The sequence below is a fragment of the Pleurodeles waltl genome, chromosome 4_2 (assembly GCF_031143425.1).
Source record: "Pleurodeles waltl isolate 20211129_DDA chromosome 4_2, aPleWal1.hap1.20221129, whole genome shotgun sequence".
Taxonomy (NCBI): Eukaryota; Metazoa; Chordata; class Amphibia; order Caudata; family Salamandridae; genus Pleurodeles; species Pleurodeles waltl.
Window position 1 is genome coordinate 118,358,776 of NC_090443.1, and position 27,057 is coordinate 118,385,832.

At 41.3% G+C, this 27,057-nt stretch overlaps 1 protein-coding gene across 3 annotated transcripts in view; it reads left to right on the top strand.

Moving 5' to 3' along the window:
• SLC11A2 (solute carrier family 11 member 2) overlaps positions 1 to 27,057 on the top strand; it is a 334,480-nt gene that overhangs the window by 245,956 nt on the left and 61,467 nt on the right. For all 3 annotated transcript variants that reach the window (XM_069230910.1, XM_069230911.1, XM_069230912.1), the window contains 3 exons: positions 6,126 to 6,284; positions 7,168 to 7,254; positions 11,938 to 12,057. In XM_069230910.1, coding sequence (XP_069087011.1) covers positions 6,126 to 6,284; positions 7,168 to 7,254; positions 11,938 to 12,057 — 366 coding nt within the window. The remainder of the gene's footprint in view (positions 1 to 6,125; positions 6,285 to 7,167; positions 7,255 to 11,937; positions 12,058 to 27,057) is intronic.

Sequence of the window (27,057 nt, forward strand, 5' to 3'; positions counted from 1 at the left end):
CTATGGATGAACTAGTCAGGGATATTTGTTTACGCTTTCCCACCTCTCTCACTCATTCCGTCTCTAGTTTGCAAACTGAAACAAACTTCACTCTGATCCTTGTAGCTTCCACATGAGCACTTCAACCTTGGTTCAAAACACTTCTGAATCTGTCTGTGGTTCCTCATGAGAAAATCCCCAACAGACTGGAACTTCTTAAGCAAAGTCAAGGTCCAATCAGACACCCAGATCCCAAGACGTCAACCTTGCGATATTGCTCTGGAAGTCATAGAGTACAGTTACTTAAATCTTTCACCAGAATGCATGAACATTCTTAGAGGCATGTAAACCTACAACTAGGCTGTTATCCTGCAAAACGGAAATGTTTTATATGCTAATGTCGACTTAAACACATTGACCTTCTGAAAGCTTCAGTCCAAGGAATTGTTAATTTGCTGCATTTGCAGAACTCTAGCTTGGCATACTCATCGATTCATCTTCATTTAGCAGCTATAGCTGCTTTCCTACAAAACAAACAACAAGTCTCTTTATTTAGAATTCTGGTTATCAAAGCCTTCATGGAAATCTTAAGAGTCATGCCACCCAGTGTTCCCCCAGCACCCTCCTGGATCCTTAATGTTGTATTTACTGGGCTTATGGATCCTCCTTTTGAGCCTATACATGCATGCCTGTTACAATTCCTTCTATGGAAGGTAGCTTTTTTATAGCTATTACTTCCCTAAGATATTAAGATGTATAAGTGAAATCCAGGCGCTACCTTTAGAAGAACCTTTCTCCCAGTTAACACAGAGACAGTAGTTTTCGAACAAACCCCAAATTCCTTCCAAATGTAGTTTCACAATTCCACATCAATCAGTCAATTGAGTTACCAGTCTTTTTCACACTCTAGATGTTAAAAGGGCTCTTATGCACTATATTGAGAGGACAAAACAGTTTAGGAAATCCAAACAACTTTTTGTAGCATTTTCAACGCCTCATAAAGGTTTCCCAATATCAAAAAATAGTATAGCTAGATGGATAGTCAAGTGTATTCAAAATTTTATGCCAAAGCCAAAAGTCAGTTGCCTATTATTCCCAAAGCCCATTCCACCAGAAAGAAGGGTGCTTTTATGGCCTTTGTAGGTAACATCTCAGTAGCCGAGCTATATAAAGCTGCTACTTGGTCTATACCACATACATTTACTAAACATTATTGTGTAGATGTTTTAGCACGTCAACACGCCAATTTTTGGCCAAGCAGTGCTCAGAAATATTTTTCAAGCAACTCCATCTCCTACAGGCTAGCCACCGCTTACTTGGAGGGACTGCTTTACAGTCTATATAAAGCATGTGTATCTACAGCCACACATGCCATTGAACGGAAAATGTTACTTACCCAGTAGACATCTGGTTGTGCATGTAGTCTTGTAGATTCACATGCGCCCTCCCGGCTTCCCGGGCACCTGCGGCTGTTGTAGTTGCATTCTTATATAAATATTGTATATATGTAAATACATTGCATGGACATCTCTTTTCCTATTACTCGCTATACACTCCTTACCTCACCCGCCTGCGGGAAAACAATCTAACAGAGGACTCTATGTCCATGGGCAGTATCACCGAGAGGAGGAGTCACTCGATCTCAAGACTCAAAAAGCTTATTAGAAGAAAAACAACTTGTAGCACTCCGGACCCAACACTAGATGGCGGACCTATGCAAAGCATGCAAATCTACAGCACTACATGCCACAAACCGATGTCTACTGGGTAAATAACATTTTCTTTTTCAGTGGTGCCATGTATCTTACACCAGCTCAAGGAGCTACTCAAGAATTCAGTCTTTCCAAGGACAGGTGCACCAACAGTTGAGAAATAACTCCGACCTTTCACAAAGGATCCCTCATGTAGTAAGACAAATGTGGAGGCAAATTCCATAATTGTGGCAACTGCAGTGAAGAAGGCAGTAAAACTGCATCTTCAGTTAACACCTCAAAACAAAGATAGCAAGCTTTTTGATTAATAGGGGGAAACATTAGAGCTGCAAGTACTTGGTGGATAATTTCTAATTCTAATGCTTTACTAAACAGACATGGACATTAATAGTGGAAAAAGACTGAGTATGTTAATCCAACCCTACTGACGATAAATGTTGTGCTAAGCATAGAATCCATGAGAGCAACACCACTGTATTTCCATGCCCAAACTAGTCGCTTTTCTTGGCAGACAGGGCCATAGACTGCTTTGTACTGGACCTATATTGTGCAGGCAGTCATGCCTGGAAAATTCATTGTTCAAAACAAAGGTATAAAATGTTGCCATTGACCTACCTTTCACAGGAGAATGTCTTTTTTTTTAGATCTTCTGTTGATTCCTAGGAAAATATGAACAAGGCAAATATGAGTAGTTAGAATCAGCCACTGGTCAACAAATGGAACACTCAGCACCACAGCCAAACAGTCCTTTTGAGGAAAAGAAATAGGATAGAATTAAAGAAGTCATGACATTTCAAGTTATTTAATACATACCTAAAAACACTCAGCACCTGCTGGTGACAGACTGGGAGGTTTACTTCCCTTAGTGGTCAAGAATACCCAACTTCATCATTACTAACAATAATAACATAAGAAAACAAAAATAGTATACAGAAGTAGGAAAGAATAACTTACAGTAGGTCCAAAGCACAAAAGCTAAAAAAAAGAATAACCAGCAACTAGAGCTCAAGGGAGCAACGGAAAGCGTACCTCACAAAGAATGAAAGATACGAAAAGAAAATCTGTTCGTATGACCCGTTTGGATGTGCCCGTTCAAAACTCCCATACTTGGCGTACTGCCTATTATGAAAAGAAAACCTGTTAATACCACCCGTTTAAAATGTGTCCATCCTAAACGGATTTGTAAAGTTGAAAACAAAAATCCGATTATTGTGGATGTAGATTTACCATTAGGAGAAGTTGTTTAATTGGTGACCATAGGCTTTTGATGAATCATGAACGCCGGTATTACCTCAGGTAAGTGAAGAATGGCACTTATTTAAGGTTTTACCATTTGAAATTATGTCCTCACAGGAGTATTTACATAATGTCTATCAGTTGTGAGTGCTTTTTCAAGGTAGCAATTCTTTCATGTTTACTCCATCTAGATGATTGGCTGACCAGAAGGAGCTCATTTCAAGGATGTCTGTCCTTGCAATGTAAATCGATCCTTAAAAGTACTATTTCAGTTGGTGTTTATAATCAACATGAAAAAAATCTACCTTTATACAGTCTCAAGAGTGTTCTTGGGGCAGATCTGGATATGAGAAAAGGAATGACAATTCCAATACAAATGGGAATACAGGTTTTTCAGGATCAAGTTTGCTTTACAAACACCTGCATCCTGGAAAGTGAAACTGGTGATAATGTTGAGAGTGCTGGCATTGTGTAGTCAAACGATATCAGAGGAAAGCCCATATATGACACCAATCCAAGAATGGCGTACAAAAGGAGCACAGTTGTTGGACACAGGTCACTACAACAAAGAGCAAAAGGTTAGAATTGCTAATCCCTTCTATGGCCGTAACAGAGGCATTACTCTGGATGGGGTACTTATCTGAACAACGTACAAATCAGGGCAATGGACACCAGAGGAAGAGTTCAAACATCAGTTGTTCCAATCCCTTTTGAAAATCAGTTGAAGGGGAAATGATGCAAATACCAGCAGACAAAGAAAATACATTTTCTACACATAAGAGCAATAGGAAACAAAAACTTACTGCAAACGGTGCACAAGACATTGGGCAATGTGCTATTTAAAATCGCATTACACTAGTGGAGCATCATACAACATGAGATAAAAATGTAGAGGGAGACAAGCTAAGCCGAAAATCGGCAATGTCTTGCAAATGAAGACAAATCAAGGGCTTATCAAAAGCAGATTCTGGGCTTGCGGAAATCAAGACATCATTCTGGTCACCACTACAAACCTTTGCTTCCAGGTATTCAAATTTCCAGTGTAAGGGAAATAGTCGCTGAATTTTTTTAATATATCTGCTTATTCTTTTCCCTCAGTAGCACTAGTGTCCCTATGCATCAACAGGCATGCGGCTGCCCCTGAGACTTTCATATTGGCCACTCCACAGTTAGCCAGATAACCAGGGTAGTGTTGCTTCATGACAGTGGTGCAACGTTAAATCAGTAGACTTGTTTTTTTTTTTCCCACAGATGCTAACTGGGAAAGGAGGAACATTTATCAACAAGAGCCAAACACCTTAAACTTGGTAGCTTGGTTCCAAAAGTCATTACGTTCACACAATTACACATACAACAAACATATATGGAGGTAACTAAGGAGGCAAGGAAGCTGCAACAAACATATAGAGAGGTAACTAAGTAGGCAAGAAAGCTGCAACACAAAGGTCTTATGTAGCAAAGTTACAGTGCCACCTTACTAGTGGAATAAAGGAAATACTACAACGAATACATTAAAAATGAGACCAGCAACATTAAATACTTAATCCATGTAGTAGCGAAAAACTTTTCTTGTGCTGCCTCATGGCACATTTGTCTGCAGTAGCAGCTTTCAGAACGGCTGTCAGTAGTCAATAACTATTTGACAACCCAGTGATAAAAAAAATATTTTTAGAAAGGAAGAGGAGATAAAACCCTCAGCCAGCACTACCTTTGCCAATGTGGAATATAAACATGGTATTAGCTCGTGTCATGGAGAAACTCTTTGAAAATATGCAAAAAGGCAAGTTGCCCATAAATGAAGAGGACCAACCATGGACTGTAGAGTGACCTTTGGTCCGCACAATGCCTGTTAGAAACAAGGAATGACAAAATAAAGGCCTGACTGATTGCAATGCAGGAGATATGGACAGTTCCTGTGCCAAAGGACTGATGGCATTTAACATAGTGCACCTATGTTAACTGGCAAGTTTCAGGGGATGCGATAGGTAGTCTTTATTGCCTTATCACTTGAACTGTTATTTCACAATAATTAAAGGAATTTATACTGAAAAGTTGGCATTTGACTGTTTCTAAAACACACTTACTATCCCTTAACAAAAGTTTTTCCATTAATTATGTATAGCTTGACAGATACTTGCATTTCATGTTTAGCAGTGGTTTAGAATCCTGTAGTTCCTAGGAAAAAAAATCATTCTAGCGAATCCCAGATAGTTCCACCCTTAAGAACATGTAGAACACCCAAAAATCATACTTGATTCTAAGTAAACATCACTCGCTCTCGCTTGCAGTTAGAATATCATTTAAAACGTTCTTTAACACCCACGAAGCATTGCAAATTGCATCATCTGACTACTTGAAGAAGACGTATGAGCAGCAAATCCCAACTTTTCCTACAAATCCTCAAAATGAGAAAAAGTTAAACCCTCAACAAATCTTTCTAGCACCAAACCTTTGGAATTTTCTCTGACACTATTTCCTAATTTACACTTCTTCCAGAGAGAGCTAAAGACTCACTTCTTAAAGTCTATTTTAAAGATTGAAAGAATCATTTAGGGTTTGATGCTGTAGGAGCTCCTGATATGTGCCCCATTTGGCGGCAGGGGTACTGTCCGGCTTTCACAAGAGTAGCACGAGCTGGCTATGCCACAGAAAGCATTGACTTGCTGCCGATCTACCCACAGGACAAATGATTTCAAGTGGTGGAGGCCACTGTGATCCACTGGCACTATAGGAAAAAAGTGATAGATCATCTGCTACTGATTTTTACTGTGTTGGATGCCTGGGCTGGTAAACCATAAACTTATTTTGCATCAGGGATGTTTTGTTTTTGCTGTTCAGAAACACATCACTTTGTATTTTGTTTCTGTCATTATGGTAGAAGTACTCTGAGTACACGTCATGGAGATGGGAATCCCTACATATAGGGTGTCCTATGCTCCATTGTGAGGTTGAGAGAGATGAGGCTCTGCTGATGCTTTAAATAAGCCACTGACCTTTTCTTCTTTTACTTCTATACTACATTTCCCCTATCTCATATCAAGTGTTAATTCTTGTGAAGAATTCCGCTACCATGTGGCCCGATCCATGCTATGTTATAAAGTAAATTTACCTATTATATATCCAATGGTGATAAAAGTGTGAATTCAATTTTTTCAACCTTTTAAATCACTCCACATTAAAACATTGTTTCTTTTGCAGTCAAGAGATGTGAATCGAGCAAGTAAGAAGGATGTCACAGAAGCCAACAAATATTACTTTATTGAGTCGACTATTGCTCTATTTATATCTTTCCTTATCAACGTCTTTGTTGTCTCGGTGTTTGCTGAAGCATTTTATGGCAAGACCAATGACCAAGTGGTATGTTTTCCCATTGTTCTTTAAATGCATTCTTGCCTAGAATTATGGAAAAAAATCAAGTTAAAAAAAATTGTGCGCACATTGTTCTAGTTTTGGACACAAGGCCTTGTTATGCCTCTTATCCATCTCCCTTACCCATTGTAGTGTCCAATTATCTTGCGCTGAATGTTTAAACATGTTCCACTTTGAGGTCTTCCTGTGGATATGCATTTGGTGTGTTTTTAAACCCTTTTTAGGTCTAGCATAGCAGCACGTAGGTGCTGCTTTTCCAACGTGTTTGTATGTATCTGGGCTTGTAACCACGCCCACTGCACGCCCATAACTATCACTCGTTCTTGCCCTTCAAAAATCCTTTATTTTCTGTGGTAAATGCTTTGTTTGTCCCTCCTTGGAGCAGTTTAGTTACTGCCTTGGACATCGCCCCCGTTATATGGTTAATTGCACTTTTGATGATACTTTGACTGCAAGCAAACTTCTTTTTCCTTTTGTGTGCTCCTTCACGCTGATGCCGTGGCACTTTATATTGGCTTGCTTATGTGAAACTGTATTACTTTTAATTTTCAATTTATGTGGCAAGAAAAGTCAGGTTAGGAATTGCATTGCAGATGCTTGTTTTTAAAAGGGATTGTTGCTGCATGCTTATATATATATATATATATATATATCATTGAGGGTCTGAATGAATGGCTTTTAGAATGAATGCCACTATCTTTGGTTTTTCTGCATGATAGAAAGATAAAATATGCATCATCTCGCAATGGTTCGGGGATATAGTAGTACATATGTAATACATTTACTAGGGCCTTCTTGTTGTGGTTTGTGCAGGACTTCGTTTGGATTTTCTATTTACACTCCTGCTCTTTTTCGTATTTCTTTTCTCTAGTATGAGGTTTGTTATAATGCCAGCAGTCCCTATGCAGATTTGTTTTTAAACAAAACCGGTCAGCTGGAAGTTGATATTTATAAAGGGGTAAGTGTCCTGTTCCTAAAGTTTGTAATTGCAACTTTGCTCCATATGTTTTCAAATCGGTTCACAAGGCTATTGGATTCACCTATCCACTGGCAAGGATGCACAATTCGTGCATCTGATGCTGCTGCTCTTGCTTAAAAATTGTGTTTTGAGTGATATTTCGATCATAGTAGTGGGGAAAGTTGTTAATGTTTCCAGATATCTGCAAGCTTTGGTCTGTGATGAGACACATCTGTTTCTCAAAGTTTAAAAAAAATAAACAACCAGTCAAGTTTCCATATAATGACAGCATCGATTTCATGAGGAAGATCATTTGTTGCATATACTTGCAGCTTTTATTTTATTTACTTTCACGTTATTATAAAGTGTTTGTTCAAAATTACCCGGACAGCGGCATTCTGGACTAAATGCAGTTTCCAAGAAATTTCTTCAGAAGGCCTTGGTATAGTGTAATGGAATAGTCTGATCCGGCAGAGCTAAACACATCCACAATTTGAATTTTTGGGGGGAAGATTAAATAAAATGTTTTTAAAGATATGTAGGTGGTAAAAACAGGTTTCTCCCATTGCCCCAATTTGTAAATATCACTGAAGTTTTGAACCTAGAATTGCTTCTAGGTTTTTTTTTTTTACCTGTTGCACTGGAACAGGTTGCGCTACCATTGACACTGGCTAAAAGCCTGCTCTTAGATGTCAGTTTGTCTACCAGGTAACACTATCTCTCTATCACCATTTAATTTTATACTTTTGTGAGCCATACAGCATTGAACATTCATAAAGCAGGGTTTCAGTTTTTAAGATAATTTGTTTCTTTGCATCATTGTATCCTTAACCACAATTAAATGATTGAGTTGAAGTGCTATTCCCTATGTAATCAGACATCCGTCCTTCTGCATAATTTTATGAACATTTTCCAACAAAATCTTAATGGACTTTGTTTTTGTGAAATTCTGTGTACTTTAATTACAGGAAAATGACATGTTTATGTAGAAATATGTTTTTTTTTTTTTTTTTTTTTTGCAGTGCTAGTGAAAATAAATGTGGCCCAATACTGTTATTTGGAACAATTGAACTAATAAACAGATTCTCAGGTTTATTATCATAGTTGTGTAAATTATGTTGGAAAACAATGTGTATTGCCTTACATCCCAGCAGTATTTGACACTGTAATGTCAAAAGAGACCCACTATGATTATAGCCTGCCTGGCTGGGGTGGAGGAGGGCCCTGCCCAGGTGTCAGCTAACATTTGCCTGTGACATGGGAGACCTCAATAAAGTTAATCCAGCATTTATTTATGGTTTTACCATTTGAAATCATGTCCTCACCAGGAGTATATACATAATATTTAGCAGTAGTAACTGCTTTTTCAAAGTAGCAGTTCTTTCACGTTTAGTCGATCTGAATGATTGACTGATCAGAAGGAGCTCATTCCAAGGATGTCTGTCCTTGTAGTGTAAATCGATCCTTAAAAGTACCTATATCCAAGCCTTTGTTCTCTGTTCTGGAAGCAGTTTCACACCTCTTCAAATGCCAGTTACTGTCAGGCGGAAGTGGGAGAATAAATGCAAATGGGCCCCCAGAAGCTTGCTGTAGGGAAAAGATAATCTTTTAAAAATACTGTTCGCTTAATATTTTTCAAAACTCGCCCTTCAGCACTGAAATGGATTGTTAATGCCAGTTCACAAAAGTAGTTTTATTATTTTTCTAGCTCCTTCTTAATCAAAATTAGCATTATTAAATAAATAATGCGACCTATTTTGTCCCTGTGGTACAGCCAGCCTTGCTACAGTGAAAATAGCTTTTGAAGCCTTTTTACTGTAAGGACATGTTTAACATTAGTTTCCTACATAACCTACTTTTACATATCATGCACCTTCCTTATGGGCAATAAGGCATACATAGGAGTGACGTATAAGTATTTAAAAAGAAAGTGTTAGCCCATCAAAAGGGGTTATTTTGACACATCCAATTTGCAGTTCAAAACTGCAACTGCCAGGCTACAAATGGTAGGCATGCAGTCATGTTTGCACTGTGACTGTAGTGGATGGCACAGCGGGTGCCTCAGACCACTAGTGACATTTAACTTAGAGGTTCTATGTACTCTTTGTACCATTTAACAGGGGCTTACAGGCAAGTTAATCATGCCAAACAGGGTATGCCCATTTCACCATATTGAGAGGGGGAGTACAGGCACCTCATCTCTAGTTAGGGGTAAAGTGCACAGAGTTCTACAACAGGCACACCCACATCACACCGCACATCAAGAAGCTTTGCTGACTCCCCATTCACAAGCGTAGCCAATTCAAACGTCTCATGCACACATACAAAGTCCTACACAACACAGGGCCAGAATACCTGAACAGGCGCATACACTTTCACCTACCCACCAGACACTTACACTCAGCCTCCCTCTCACTTGCACACATTCCCTGCATCTGCAAAAGCAGAACTGGAGGTCGCGCATTCTCCTACATCGCACCCAAGACATGGACCAACCTCCCTCAACACATAAAAGCCTCCTCCTCACTTGAGTTCCACAAGAAGCTGAAGACCCGGCTCTTTGTATAAGAACCTTATACCTGCCCAAGCGCCTGGATACCCACTAAGGTGATTAGTGCGCTATACAATCAACACAACAAAACATAACATATGGTCCAGCAAAAGGTGAAAAATACAAACTGAGCTTACAGAAAGGGCAAATGTCTTACAATCTCTTTAAAGGAAGCTTCAAATCATGACAGTAGATAAAATACCCCATACATGTAAATAAATGTAACTAATGTTAGTTTTCAGGAACTTTCCGAAGTAGTTAACTTTGATTTTGTTGATCTTTATTTGTGTGTGTTTATAAATATATTACAACTGCAAAGTCTTTTAGGTTTGCCACCACTGGAAAACGATGAGCGTTTACCTTAGTAGAAAACAAAATTAAAATTATCATTCCAAGTGATAAGTCCCTGGACAGCTATTGAATGTGAAAATGTCAGTAGTGTCTAGTTTATTAACAAATTTTATTTTGATACTCCTACAAGTGGGGCTCTAGTGGTTGTCTTTGGGCAGAACATTCTCATCCTTTTGGGTCAAATTTGTAACAAAGATCAGTTGCCCTAAAACCTGTGTCACAAAGCATGTGACTTTACCATTACAGTGGTGTTTCAGTGATCAGTTTGATTAATTATTATGGGTGAAGGGGACCAAAAACGCCCTAGTTATTGCATCAAACATCACATAGTTAAGTATAATAGAAATGTACAGCACCATCATCATGCTAAAAATGTTTATTTTTTGTGTTAATCCAAATTCCAGTAAATACTTAGGGTTAGCCCAGGTATACAGCAGCAGCTGCTCTAGACCAACACATTTCAACTTTTTGCAATTGGCACCAGTGACTTTTTCAAGTCTTTCAAGACAAGGTATGTGTCCAAAGACCATCGTAGTCTGATATGTCATGGAAAACATCATTAAATGTGATCTTTGTACAGTCTGTCACTAAAGCGGACTAATTACTAAAATCTTGGTTTCATCCACGAAAACGGTGCACAGCACTGCCATCAATCTGTCTTACCGCATCCTTCAAGGCACCTGCATGCTTGATATTGTGATTCATTAAGCACTAAGCACTATTTTTGTAGGTTATCTCTACTCTGCGTGGCTCATAACCTGATATCCTGGATGTCTCTTTTGCAGCTGTAGTCTTAGTAACTGGTAAATTGGGTATTGAAATAATATTCTCTGGTAGAGAGAGCTCCATCTGAGAAACAAGGAGACTGGAATTGTCATTTGTTGTTCATCGGTGATATATTAATAAAATACCTTTGTTTTTAATAGCTATTCTTGCCATTTGGCACTTCTAAGCACTGCAAACAGCAGGTGTTGCTGTTCTTTAATTCTTAAGGTACTGTGTTTAGCAATGGCAGAAGTAATAAGAGGCAGAGTTGTACTTACCGAGATTCAAACTCGTTATCAGCAGATCATAATAGACGTCAACGAACTTTTAATTCACAGAGCGATTTTGCTAAGATTCGGGTGGGTGTGAAGTTTAGGGTGAAAACCAAGGTACTGAATGCATGGGGACTGTGCCTGCCACCTGTCTTTTTATTCAAAACACCGCTTAATATTATCCAATGAATGCAGTTTATAAATTCAATTTTCAATAAAAACAAACCCTTCCAGGTTGTAAACGAACATTAAATCCTGTGGGGCGAACAGTAATTAGTCTCTTCCACATACATATTCCAACTAAATACCGCAATTGGGAAATACCAGTACCTGCGTGTTAGGTCCATATGCATTGAAAAGTCTGGTGAGTTGTTGGTTTCTCTCCTTACATAATACGATTGGAAAACCTCAGGGTCTTTTTTTAGAGGGCGAATCTTGGCCTTTGCAAAAAAGACTAGTGTAAAGCTCCCAGTGTTACAATCTCAAACAAGGTTGAAATCTCTTCCTAGATGTGTTGTTAAAAGTATTTTACCCAAACCCAGTTGAGTTTCAGGGAAGGGTTCTTTATCTCTTCCCCTCCCTAATACGCGCCCCCTGTAAAAGAGAACAACTAGTGGAGATTTAATTAAACCCCTGAAAACATCTTGTTGACCCCTGAGGTTGCTCCACTGCAGTGAATACAGCGCGGTTATTGTGTGAAGCCTTACTAATATATGACTTTTTTTTTTTATTGATTGTCATCAGGGTGCAGTTCTTGGATGTTACTTTGGCCCTGCAGCTCTCTACATTTGGGCGGTTGGTATACTTGCAGCCGGACAAAGCTCAACAATGACTGGAACTTATTCTGGCCAATTTGTCATGGAGGTATGTCGTTCGTTGTCAAGGTTCCTTCAGGCCCACTTTACTTTACCCACCTTTGTTTTACTTCAGAATTGGGAGACATCAAACGGACAGTGAAGCGTTTAATATGGTTCAAAGGAGAAGACCAATCATGTTTGCTATTTGTGTTTGGCTTTGAGGAACGAGAGACCGTGCTAAAACTAGAGTCTTGCAGACTATTTTCCAAATAGGTCCAGAATTCATGCTACTGGTTGACCTTTTCACTTATTGTGCCCTTTTTGGGCGTTCTCTTGTCATTTTCCAAAAGAAAAGGTGGATAGCAAAAGTGCCTTATTCTGTGATGATACCTTAACTACAGACAGTACTTGGGAGAATTATGCAAAGCTTGAGAATCTATAATGGTGAGAATCATCAGAACATTTGTTACAAGTAAGCAACATTTTTTTATACTTGTTGAGAGTAGCAGTTGGGGCTGTTTTGGAATCTTGGGGCCAGATGTACCAAAGGATTTTACCCATTCTGTGTCTATGGGGAAAAAGCTTTCGTACATATGGCACCTGGTTTCAGCTCAAGACAATAGGTCTGTGTTGTAAATCTAAAAATACCCTCTGGATATGCTTTTGATTTGCACCACCACACCCCTGTTTGGTAACTAAATCTGGAAAGATACAGATAAAATTTCTTGGACCACAGGCTTGAAATCGCAAGTCTCACAGTCTTAAAGAGTAGCTTTAGTGCCTGGAGAGGGGTTGGACCCTTTAGTTGCATACCTTTTTTAAGTCGGGTAGGTTAAAGTAGTCAGTTAAAGTATTACTGACTGTCACACCATGTCGTGGTGGTGATAAGTTGTACATGGTTTTATGGATTCAGTGGAAGTGCTTTTTGCAAAACTGAAATAACAGCTGGCCTGCCTGTGATTTTGGCAGTTTGGCATTTTGTGTTTTGTTTTGAAAACAAAGAACACAGAGTAGCAATTTATTTCTGCAACCTTTTCTCCCTGTGCATTAAGAGTTATCCCTCTGCTTGGAGACATTGAGGCATCTGTATAAGGGACTGCCAAACCAGCAGCAGAAAAATCTGTGCATGTGTCCTGCCCTAAGTAGGCTGACTGCCAAGGGTGTACACTTAGCAGTCTGCTACCTTCTAGGTCTCTGATGCCTGAATCTGCTGAGGCTCCACTGTTGAAATTTAGCATTTCTAAAACTTCAGAATGATGCAAAGGAATACCATCCATTTGGTGCGCACAGAGCTGTGATGATTTATAGGGCTCTCGCTTCACTATACTCTAAATGATCCCCTAAATTTGAATGAAACATTTTAACTCTGTATGGTACAGATGATGGTACATATAACTTGGTTATGATTTCCTAATTCTATCTTGTACACACAGTCTTCCAGAATACACTTAAAGTCTTCTATCTTTGTTTAGTCTTTGAGTCCGTGGTTAAAGCTTAGTCTCTACTGCTTGTTCACGGTTTCTAGTCTGTTGCCTATGCTGGGTTCCATTCATCCTGAACAGGAGTGCACAAACTTCCTGTCAGTCCCTGGTCCTCTCCTTGACTAACGGGGTGAGACGTTTTATACAGGGAGCTACCTAGAAAAAGATCCTCCCCTTAACCTTTACTTTTTTCCTGATAGGTCCCTTAGTGTCAATTGATGGCCTTGTTTTGCTGTGGCCTTTCTGGATGGCTAGCTTAAGGAAAATGGGCTGTAAGCCTTTAATCCTTTATGGTGAGTCGCTATCCCTGTATAGGGTATCCCTGCTTTATTTTCTAGCCTGTGATACCAAAAATAAGCATGGAGTACATGACAGCTCGCTCTGTCTCAGTGGCATTTTGGGTTTTCTTTGGGTCTTGTTGAGGCATGACTTATGAATCTTCGAAGTTTTCAGTATTAATGAATCTGCATCCCGGTAGGTGGCTTCCCACCCCACTTGTAATCACCACCACGCCTCCTAACTTCGATAGTCTGGAGAAGATGCAGTCTCACTGTGAGTCAGCTATCTGCTTTTCTCCAATGCAGCAGCTGGGTCTAGAATCATCCCAGTGATGCCACAATGTTACAGCTATCACTGTAGATCTCTGGGCACACCCCTGTGTAGAGGTGGCATCAGTGAACTTGGTTACATTGTGGACTTTGAGAAACCTGTGACAAAGATTCATTCAGACTGTTGTGAACTCCATCTTTTCATGGATCACACCCGATGGATTTCATTAGCCTCAGAGGCATGCACAAAGCCTTGACTTCTGCGGCAGGAAAAAAAAACAAGCGGGTAATTCCCACCTCTTCCTATTGGAGTTACTGTTAGGATTATAGGAATCAGAGCCACAGAAGCTCATGCATTGTTTAATTAGAAACTGTGCTCTGGACCACCCAAATCAGTACACAACCAAACCCTTTGTATTTTTTTTTTTATATTTATGTGCTAGTCTAATTAACTTAAGATGTATTGGAATATCATCATTTTAGTAGAACATTCAGCAATCATTATTATTATAACCTAAAATAGAATACAAAGCCCACACATATTTAATCACTTATGTATAATCATGTATAATCTTTTATTGTAAAGCTCTCTGTCTAACTTCCTGTATTATGTTGCTATGCTGCTTCATTGCCACACCATGGTATAACTGCCACCTATCTGCTGCAGGCTTGATGACCTTCAGTTTACTGTCTTGTAAAGCAGTATGTCCTACACCATCTGGTTTCATTCCCTTCCCCCCCCTCCCCCCCCCCCCCCCCCCCAATTGATGGGAGTTTGTATAATGTTGTTGAAGTACATTGTAGCTCAAGTTGTGTACCCTATCATGTCATGTAAGGATGTGTGTGGAATATTGTAAGTTGCTTACTTCAGTATTTACGTTTTGATTTTAAAAATGACTAATGATCATATATACTTGAAATCCAGATACATAAGCATGTTCAAGAATTCACCTTCAGTTATTTTTTTTCTGCCATCGGATTTGCAGGTAAAGCTGGATGCTCTGACTTTGAAAGTGTGTTGCATCCAGAAATACTTTTATGCGCTGCAGCAAAGAACAGATTGTCTCAAACAACATAAACAACAGTGGCTCTGACATAGCAAAACACAAATCCACACATCATTGACCGTTTAATTCTGCACGCTCACCTTCCACACCATAAGAGAAGAATCCTTGGGAGCGGTTTCTAAAATACACTATTTGGATTCTGGCCTCTGTGTCATACGATGTCTGTGCAATCTTGAGATCACAATGTAGAAAGCTTTTTGCATTTCAAGTCTAAGGTGGGCTTTCTATACCTTCAGGAAATAAAATGTCATGGTAAGTTTTCTTCGAGATGACAATCGGTCTAAATGAGTTGATATTGAGAGTGGAAATAAAAAAAGCACAGAGGTCCTGAAATGTGACCTCAGGTTAGAAATTGAGAACTTTTGAAAGAGTGTGTGGAACGCTGCCACAATCAAAAGGGGCAATCTCACTCAAAGCAAGGTTCAACTGTGGTCACCTGATGGTGCCAAAAAGCCTGTACCGAAACATGAAGTTCTGCCTAAAAAAAAAACGTAGATACCAAAGGACGATAAGCTTGGAAAGGCCATATGTGAAGGCACACCTTCTTAATGTGCTGCTTTGGATCCAACAGAGCCTCAACACCCTTAAAAGACCAAGAATAAAAATAACAATACTCTGAAGTCAGAATGTGAGTATACAGCTGGTAGCCAGGGCTCAAAAATGTATATTGACCCCGGCACAAGCAATATTGTAGAAGGACCTAAAAAGGATCTGTTTCTGCTTACAAACATGGCCAAACCAACCAGTCTTTCATCACAAAGTCTACCATCACCACCTAGTATGATATGTAAAAAAAACAGTTGAAGAGGCAGTTTCACCCATGCTACATGTTCTAAGGTCACTCGTCTAGACCGGAAGCAGCCCTGGAAACACGTGTACCAAAGGACACTACTACACATTCTTAATCTATGCCATTACCTCAGAAGTATGGAGAGTAGGATTGAACCAGCCCTTTGAAGAGTTTACCCCATATTCACAGGAAGCATGAAACAAATCATTCTGCTTTTTCACAAGGGTCTGAATTATGAGTTGTGTGATAATTATCATACCCTCGCAGTATTCCCCTGATAGATTCTGGCAGATCAAATCTCCAAAAATTCATAGGGGCAAAAGGCCAAAAAATGGCAAAACAATGCGGATCTTGGAGTGTAAAATGCCCATTCTGCATGTTATGCCTCATTTTGAAGTTGAAAACTCAGAATACGAGTTACCACATGTGGTAAATACTTCACCCTAGGCTAATGGGAATTACCATGTGTGGTAAATATCTCGCCCTATTCTGCTTAACTGGTGAGGGTCTATGTGGAGTCATATAACGAAGAAACTTTAAAGCATTACCCCATTACGGCATCACACCCAGATGAAACTTCTGCATGTCAAGCAATAATGTAATTACCTGCTTTGTAGCACTGTTACAAAGCCATAGAACACGACAAAAACAGTTGCCTCGTTGAAACATCTATACCTGGGAGAACAGTTCAGAATGTACCTATTTAGGTAGTCCTTAAGAACTAGATAGAAAACTTAAAAAAAATACATGAAGACAATCCATAACTCCTAAAGTGGAGCATAAATATAAAGCTGCACCACAAAATAGGCATTGTAGTAGAGGTCACGTTTCCCCGTACTGTGTGGTTACCAAATAGCTAAAAAAAAAAAAACATTTTTAAAAGTCACATTAACCAGGGTGGCACTGAAGGGCCAACCCCAGACAAAGAAAGCAAACACTTTTATGCAGTATTGAAAAAAAGGTTGCAGTGGGTGCTGCAACATTGTGGTGCATTCTAAACTCCAGATTCTCTTCAGTCTATATGATAGTTGCAAGTGGAAATAAATGGAAAAGTTCCTCCAACATCATTCTTAAAAACATCAGAAGAGGGGAAAAAAACATTGTAATTCTGGAAGAATCATTTAAAAGCCTGTCATTCACTGCTCTTTAGATGCTGCAGATATGACATGCTGCCAGTTAAACATCAACTCCATTTTAAGTGACCACAACTGACTTCATATTTCTATGTTTTGCCCTGAGGTACAATAGTAGCTGTTAGTTATACATATGATGAGGGTCTGTTTATTTAGTCCAAATGTTAATAAGGTCGTAAAAAACATTAAGAAGGGCACCAAAACTGCCTGGTTCATGGGTGCTCTTCAACAACTAAAGCCACCACCAGGCAAAAGAAGGACCCCCCCCCCCCCCCCAATGACATAGCTACCAAGGGTCTCCGTGTTTTCAGCTGCGCAAAATGGAAATCCGAACTACACCAAGATAAACCTTTCAGAGATGATGGTTCTGATAAACCAAAGCGTTACACCAGTGGCTCCATTTCACAAGAAGCTTCACTTGCATCCTCCCAGTGCCTCTGGGCCATTTCCCATAATCGCTAGGTACCTGTGCGTGAAGGCTGAGCGAGTATCCTCATGATTGCAGGCAGGAAGCATCAGAGAAGTGGATATTTTTAATGGTGCATCACTGCTACTCCATAGAGTTCATACACCTACTCCCAGATATACCTCCTAGAAGTGTTAAATTAACAGAGTTGAATTTTATATTGCTCTTTCGGTTGCCTGAGCCTTTTAAGTAAAAGATAAATACAAATTAAGTACAAGGAGCATAAATGTAGTACTTCAATACAAGGCTGGTCTTAAAAGTGTGTTCAAATTTTAGAAAATACACTGACCGAAACAGTTGGAAAGAATTTTGCAGTGAAGACTGGTTCCATATTTTCTGAATATAGAACGGAAGCGAAAAGGACATTGATAGTCTAATCATCTTATTTTTGTGAGGCTCGCCATTAATGATTGTGAATGGACAGGCGAATGCATAGGAGTAGGTTTAATAATGAGTTTCAGTGAAGAGAATCTTCTTTCCAAGTTTCTGCTTCTCCATAGATATTTTGGTAAATTCCCTCTTCTGCATCCAATAATGATACAATTGTTTATGGACCTTTTTGGAATGTGAACTCATCGTAAGGTCTTCAGGTCTTGACTCCATACTGCCTCTGGCCCAGACTTGTCTTTCCCACCCAAATATCATGTGCCGAAGAACATTCCTGGGTTACACGCCTAAAGTTTTAGAGACATTAATAAGTAGGATATTTTGTTAATCACCGATTATAGCCCTAAGATTTTGATTAGCTGGAATAGATATATTTCTGTAAATTTCATAAAGTTTTAATCCTTTTGCATAGGACAAAAGGTTAGTGCTATACATAAAGAGGCTACATGTCCCAGGAAGTCTGCTGTGACCTGTAGGGGTGGGAGGAGAAGCCCCATGACATCTGAGCACTGTGTAGCACATTGTGAGCCCCTGCAATGTGGGACACCAAGCACTACATGTAAAGGGACTACGTGTCGCAGGAAGCCATCTGTGACCTGTAGGGGTGGAAAGAAAAGCCCTGAGAAGTCTGAGCACTATATATTGCATTGTGAACTCCTGAGGCGCAGAGCGCCAAGTGCTGCAAGCTTTTGGTACACAGCTGTCTCTTATTACAGCCTTTGTTCATCTCTTTCCATTCCCACAGCATCTTTTTTTTTTTTTTTTTTTTTTGCTGCATATTGCTGGAGGAGGCGCGTTGCCATTCATTGCACTGCTTTGAAGAGTGAGCATTCTCTTATCGGTCAATTGTAGTCCTTCTAATAAATATTTTATTTGGCCACAAACTGAACTGCCGATCACCCTTTTCAATGGGCAAGCGAAAAGCAACCCTGCTAAGGAAGAGAAAGAAGAGCTCCAAGTTAGCTGCTAGTGACCCGTCAAATGGTCAGCATCCAAATACAATGCTAGAGGACATTGACTGTCTGAATTAGGAGGTTGAAACGCTCCTGGGGGCCACCAAAAGAGAAAGCCTGACTCTGGAAGGCAGGTGATAAAATTGCTCCTATATTTACAAGCAAAGGGAAGATTATACCATCTAGTTCTAGCAAGGGCCCAGCTGGGTCAAAGGATTTATTGCCTGAGGTGCCGTCTGAGCCTATTAGAGATACTCACGCCGATCCTAATCCTTAGGGAACTGTGATTACATTAGTGGAACAAGCTATCACATGCATAAATAGATATGCTGTCCTTGCAGGTCAACACCTGTGTGCTGACTCAGACGATGGAAAAGGTACTGAGCAGCTTAACTTGATGAACTACTTTGCTGTGGACCATGGCCCAGGACTTCTGATAATGTGGACATCAGTGATATTGGCACGTTGATTAAAAGATTACAAAAAGAGTTATTTCATCTAAAACAGCAGATGGTAGCCCTGTCGGATGAAGTTGGAAACTAAAGCAACAGGGAACTGCTCCCGCGATTTAAGAACTCCCCCAACTTACCCACTAGCACGTATACTACCTTAATTGACAGTCAGAATAAGCGGAAAAGTATTACCTATAAAACTGAGCCCCCATATGCCTCTGGATTGCAGCGTGGGCATTCCCCAGCCTTAAATCTCCTCCCCTCTAAAATCCAGTAAAGTGTAGAAACACCCCCCCCCCCCCCCCCCCTTCCCCACCATCATCATCACCACCACCACTGTCCAAAATAACCCTATCAGGTTAGGGGCTGCATTCAGTGACATAGTTGAAGCAGATAAAAGTTGTAGAATATAGTGGGTCTGTTATTAAGGACACGCTGTCCCAGTTGGGCCTAGAGGATCGCTGGTGTGACAGTGAGAGTTGTTTTCCTCTTTCTAACCAGACCCTAAAGGACATTTACTGGGCTCATGTGTGGGGCCTTGAGGTGAACAGTAGGAATCATGGATTGCTCACAACTGAATTTTTAGATTTTAAACCATATATTCACCCCGCATGTCATAAGGGCATCCTATGCTAGTCATAGTACCCTGTTTGCGTAGGGTTTATGAGATGTATAGTATTCTGGTGCTAGCCTGAGGAGCCATATAGCCGCCTTTATTATTTACTGAGAATTTTGCAATGTGTTGTACGTGTTGCACATTGCTATTTTTATTGATTTTAACTGGATTGAGTATCTGAACTTGTTACACAAATATTGTGCTGCTATGCTTGCTTTGTGCACTTTTATGTTTTTTTTTAACCTAATAATTTATTTTAACTGACTGACATTGGATTCTGACTCATTACTCCTCATAATATTGTAACAAAGTCTTATTATTTCTTTCTTTTGCTTTTCTGCCAGATTTACCAGATCATTTGTCCACCCATATTAGTAAGGCAGGTGTGATGAGCTTGGTTGTTAAGGCTCTCTGTTTAAGGTAAAAATAACCAGTGACTTTGCCTTGTAATTGTGCTCCTCCTTGAGGAATGGATACTGTTACTAGCAGGAACGCAGACTGCCTGTCAGGTAGGCAAAGACTCCGCCAGTGGGAGCTAAAGGTTGAACAGCTGGATCCATTTCTGGCTAAATTTGAGAATCATTTGTGGCACAAAATTTAAGCAGCTACAACACCTTATCACCTATAACAGAATAAATCTAATCAGTGGGATTACGAGGTGACATTAAACCCACTACTGTTCTTGCCCTTTTCCTCTCATCTTAATTTTCATTTTCCAATCTCCTCCTCCTTTCCTGGCTTCTGTCGCGGATTGCTAAAACCGACTGCAGATGTTTGGCATCAGTGTAGTAGACACTTCAGCTGACCTTCAGCTTTCCCCGTTTTGCTCTGTATTTGACTGTGAGAAGGGCTTGGACGTTGAGCTTACTTTTTGTGAGGCAGGGGTTCCTATCGTCTCATGCTGTGACCCCAGAAGCATATCTTATATTTGGGTTTGTTTCGTCTTCAGCGTTACTTGGCATTGATAGGCAGGTTTATAGACTGGCTGGTCTGTTGGTGAATGAAAATAATATGGATTATTCATCCATATTTATTTAGTGCATTGATGCTTCCAAGTGGTCTGGTCTTCTGGGTGCCCTTCTGTAGGCCTAAAAAGGGAGAAATGCAGGTAAACCTTGCTTCTCTCTAGTACACAGAAGTCAAACATTCAGAAGTCAATATAAAAATTAGTAAAATAGATAATTCTCTTCCCCGTCATTATTCTTAGGACTAAACTACCTAAAACGCAGAGTGAAGACCTACAGTTAAACTTGTAATAACATATAATCTACAAATGAATTACTGATCGCCCTTAATTACTTACATGCCAAAATGCTATGATAAGCTGAGCTGGGGAGACCAAACCAGCTGCATAGTGTTCAGGACGGTGTAAATAAACCATGGCTATCCAAAGACTCCTTGTATTGGGTCTGTGGGTGTCCGGGTGCTTACCATCTTATCTCCAACACTGTTCTCTTCTTTGTGAATTGGAAGAGTTCAAAAGGAAGTCCACAATCCAAAGTGATGATGGTAGAATGAAATGAGGTGGGGGTGCTCTAGAAGAAAGACAACAAAGCTGACAAACTACTCTGTGCACATGCACACCTGCAGGAACATGTGCACTCCGGAACCGAGTCACCTCAATCAGCCAGAGTGCCCCCCATCTTTTGAAAAATGAACATATGATAATTGCTGGAAGAGATTTGCTCGCTATCAAGCAAAGGAGCAGTGGAAGAAGTCTCATACATAAGAGGGGTATATCCTACCTAATATCAAAGAAGTATAGTACACTGCATCCTAAATCAGATTTGTGGTTCTTGAATACCTACCTGCAAACCATACATTTCGAGATGGCAATATTGCAGTACATGTTTCCGTTCTGCACGAATGTGACTTTATAGAGGCCCTCACTCTCGAAGATGCATACTTTGAAATCCTGATGCATTCAAGTTATTACAAACATCTTCCCTTCTTACCCTTAATTGAATGATTGACTAGTAAAGGAAAAGTAAGCATGCCAATGTCTGTTCCATACACAGACTACAAAAATCCATCACCAATAAGGGTTTGCCACTAAAAACAAGAACTCCCAACTGCAACTATTGCAGACCCAAAATTGTATGGAAGCACCAGATGAGGAGAAGGAGGTCCTCCATTACCTCCCATCTCCACCATGTACTAGAGTGATTTGAGAACATAGTGCAACGTCTCTGTGGCATCAGGTACCACTGAAATATGGCCTTGTGGTAGTTTTCTCCAAGTCTCAAAATGTCTGCGTCATCCCAGTCTTTTTCGGCATAAGCTGCCTGCTGAGGCATGTCTCCCAGTGGTTTCGAGAAGCTCCCTCTGTTCAGCAGTTGGTATGGAAATATAACCAGACCCCTAGTGCCAGTACTTAACTTTCTCTACTTCTCCTATGTTCTCAGAACCCATGACATCAGCTTGCTTGTAGGGTGGGGGCATGACACAGTGGGGGATTTCAAAGTATCTGTTTAAGTCATTTGGAACGCTGAAAGTTTCAGGTTTGGATTTGGCAGTTTACTGATCTCTGAATGCCCACTAGATGCAGACTTGGCGTAAACTAAGCATTGGAGTGAATAGGGGTTGGAAGTGAGGGGTGCGTTTACTCTTGGTGTTTCTGTCAATTGGTTCCATGTTTTGAATATGGAATTTGTGAAATTTCAAAGTTAGAGATTGTGCAGCCTCTCCCTCTTTGGCAGCCGCTGGAGGTCCTGTAGAACTCGAACTGTCACAGTTTTCCTGATTGCCGACTGGTCCACTGAACTAGAATCTGTTACCCAATAGTACTCCATTATATGCAAAGGAGACGTTTTAGGTCGCAGCCTACCAGACAGTGTAGCTGTCTAATTTACTGAAGACATCTTGGAGACTTTCAGAAAGTTGACCTATGAATGCATTCCGCCCATTGATTACCATTGGCTTTGTGGTTTGCAGCTCACATTTTCTAGCTTTTTATTTTCTGGCTTCATTTGCTTAGTCTCTCCAGGTTCAGTTCGACCATTCCCTTGCCTAAACCGAATTTACTGTGTTATTTTGGAGCCCCCATTTTGTAAACAGGCCTTTAAATCTTGTTTTTGTCTTAGAACATTCTGTGCATTCAAAGAACGAAGTCAGATGTCAGGCATTGTCTTTTAAGGGTGCTTTTTTACTTTTACTTTTCTGACTTCAAAGTGAGAAGATTTACGTGGCAATCTTGCTAGATACTGGGGCTAACAAATTGTTTTTTAGCACATGACAATATGTAAATGATCTGTGTAAGTATTTCAGAATATGTCAGAATTAGGGACACAAAAGAAGCACATTTTTGGTATTTCTGAAGTGTGTTGGAAACAGATACTTTAATATGATCAAAACAAATCATTACACTAGGTGATGCAATTTCCACACATTTTCGTTTATGCACTGTATAGTTTTTTTTAGTAAAACTGTATGGGGGTTATTCTAACTTTGGAGGAGGTGTTAATCCGTCCCAAAAGTGACGGAAAAGTGACGGATTTACCACCAGCCGTATTACGAGTCCATTATATCCTATGGAACTCGTAATACGGCTGGTGGTATATCCGTCACTTTACCGTCACTTTTGGGACGGATTAACACTCCTCCAAAGTTAGAATAACCCCCTATGTCTGTGGATATGTAATGGTCATTTTATTTGAAAATGTGTTGTCAGTAATTGCAGTGCACTCCCACAGTATGCATACTTTGCTGTACTCCACTGCACTCTGCATCACTCTGTCACTGCACTTTACACCTCTCTACTCTACCCTGTACCACTCTGTGTAAATGCACTTTCCACCACTGCACTATTCGCCACCCGACTACACCACTCCAGTTGACACTAATATACTTTGCACAACTCCACTGTACGCCACTATACTCTTCGCCACTCTACAACACTGCACTCTACGTCACTGCACTCTATGCAGGTACACTCTACGCCAATGCACTTTACTCTGTAGCACTCAACTCTATGCCTCTGCACTCTGCCAGCCTACTTTACACCACTGTAATCTATTCTGTTTTCTATGCCACAACACTCTGCACCACTTTACTCTGTCTCATTACACTTTGGCACTCTATGCAAAAGCACTCTACACTGCACCACTCTACTCAATGCCACTTTACATTGAGACAATCTTCTCTACGCCACTGCACTCTATGCCACTCTACTCTTCACCACTGCACTCTACATCACTGTACTCTACACCACTACTCCTCTCTATTCCACTCTATACCACTGCAGTCTCTGCCACTGCACTCTCCGCCCTTCTACTCTGCACTACTTCATTCTGCGCTGCTCCACTCTACACTAATCCCCTCTACACCACTGCACTCTAAGGCACTGTACTTTGCAGCACTCTATGATCCTTTACACCACTCCGTGCCACTGCACTCCATGCCAGTAGACTCTACTCTGCACTCTACACCAATGCACTCTGTGCTACTTGAATCTACTCGGTGCCACTGCCCTCTGCACCACTCCACTCTGTACCATTCTACTCTGCGCCACTCCATTGCACTCTGCTATGCACCACTCTAATCTAGGTCACTGCATTCTACAGCGCCGCATTGTATGCCGCTGAATTCAGTGGCACTCTACTCTACACCACTGTACTCTGCAATACTTTATGCCAAATGTAATCTACACCAGTCCACTATGCCACTCCAGTGTATGCCACTCAACGCAACCCCACACTTTACCATTCCAATACACAACACTCTCTGCCACTCCACTATACAACACTTTACTCAATTTTTTGCCATTCCTCTCTACGACACTCCACACAACTCTTCTGTGCGCCGCTAACTTTAAGCCATGCTGAATAGAATCCACACTATTTACAACATGGCCAAAATTCATTGGTAAAGACAATAGCTCTTGCATAGGTGAGACCTGTTGGCTTTGAAAATGTTTGTTTCATTGGTGTGCTGAGTGCCCACATCGAACTTAATGCTGTGTGGTCGTAAAAGGAAATTCTTCCCTTGTGTACTTTCTGAATTGCAAACAAGTATCTCCCGGAGGCGAGGATATCATCTATTCTTGTGTACATGTGGAAAGAGAGTAAACTCCACGTTCGATGGCATCTGTCGCTGTAGATACGCATGTTTTGCAATAGCTCGCCATCTGGTGTTGGGCCGGAGTGTTACAAGTTGTTTTTCTTCGAAGAAGTCTTTCGAGTCACGGGACCGAGTGACTCCTCCCTTTGTGTCCATTGCGCATGGGCGTCGACTCTATCCTCGATTGTTTTTTTTCCGCCATCGGGTTCGGACGTGTTCCTGTCGCTCCGAGTTTCGGAACGGAAAGATAGCTAAATTCAGAAGATTTTCGTCGGTATTGTTGCGTTCGGGATCGGCGTAGTTAGATTCAACACCGCATCGAAGATCGAAGAGCTCCGGTGCCCTTCGGGGTAGTTTTTCGATCCCCCGTCGGGGCCTGGTCGGCCCGACCGCGTGCTGAAGAACGCCGATGGAACGGACCCCGTTCCGTTTCTGTCCCAAATGCCACAACAAGTACCCCTATACAGACCAACACTTGGTCTGTAACCTGTGCCTGTCACCTGAGCACAGTGAAGACACCTGCGAGGCCTGTCGTGCGTTCCGGTCCCGAAAAACACTCCGAGACCGTCGAGCCAGAAGACTTCAAATGGCGTCCGCGCCGACAGCCCACCGAGAGTTCGAGGAACAAGAAGAGGAAGGTACCTTCTCGATCCACGAATCGGACTCCGAGGAATTCGATGACCCACAAACCGTGAGTAAGACGTCGAAAACAACACATAAGAAGATTGACAAGGCCCAGGGGACGCCACTGCCACCAGGCCATGGCTCGACCCATAAATTCGGTGACCGACCGTGGGCACCGAAAAAGGCCCAAACAGTGCCGAGACAGTCCGACTCCGGTCGAGACACCGGTACGCAGCCTTCTCGGGACCGAGAAAGTGCTGGAGACAAGCATTGACACCGAGATAGCGGTGTAGACACGGCTTGACGCCGAGACAGCGGCACCGACGAAGATCGACGCCGAGAGGTTTCGGCCCCGAAAAAAAGAAAAGTCAGCTCGGAGCCGAAAAAAGATGCAGACAGGGTTTCGGTGCCAAAACAACCTGCAACCGACTCAGTTTCAGGCTCTTATACAGAGGAGCATTCACTAACCTCCCAAATGCGAAAGCATAGGTTCGAGGAAGAGCTGCAATCTACCGATGTAGACCATACGCAAAAGCATATCTTCATACAGGAGGGAACAGGGAAAATAAGCACCCTTCCCCCTATTAGAAGAAAGAGAAGACTGGAGTTCCAAACTGAACAAACACCACAAACAAAGGTGGTGAAAAAGGTTACTCCACCACCCTCTCCTCCACCTGTAATTCACGTCTCACCAGCACAAACTCCATCACATTCCCCAGCTCACACCACCATGAGCCAGGGTGACCAGGATCAGGACGCATGGGACTTATACGATGCCCCAGTGTCAGATAACAGCCCGGAGGCATACCCTACGACGCCATCTCCACCAGAAGACAGCACTGCGTATTCTCAAGTGGTGGCTAGAGCAGCACAATTTCACAATGTAAGCCTCCACTCAGAACAGGTCGAGGATGACTTTTTATTCAACACCCTCTCCTCCACCCACAGCTCCTACCAAAGCCTGCCTATGCTCCCTGGTATGCTCCGGCACGCAAAAGAAATTTTTAAGGAGCCGGTCAAAAGTAGGGCAATCACACCAAGAGTGGAAAAAAAGTATAAGGCGCCCCCTACAGACCCTGTTTTCATCACTGCACAGCTGCCACCAGATTCCGTCGTTGTAGGAGCAGCTAGGAAAAGGGCCAACTCCCACACATCTGGGGATGCACCACCCCCGGATAAGGAAAGCCGCAAGTTCGATGCAGCTGGAAAGAGAGTCGCAGCACAGGCTGCAAACCAGTGGCGCATCGCCAACTCTCAAGCACTACTTGCGCGCTATGACAGAGCCCATTGGGATGAGATGCAACACCTCATTGAACATCTACCCAAAGACCTACAAAAAAGGGCAAAGCAAGTGGTTGAGGAAGGTCAAAACATTTCAAACAACCAGATACGCTCCTCCATGGACGCAGCAGACACAGCTGCAAGGACAATTAATACATCCGTGACCATCAGAAGGCATGCATGGCTACGAACGTCTGGGTTTAAACCAGAG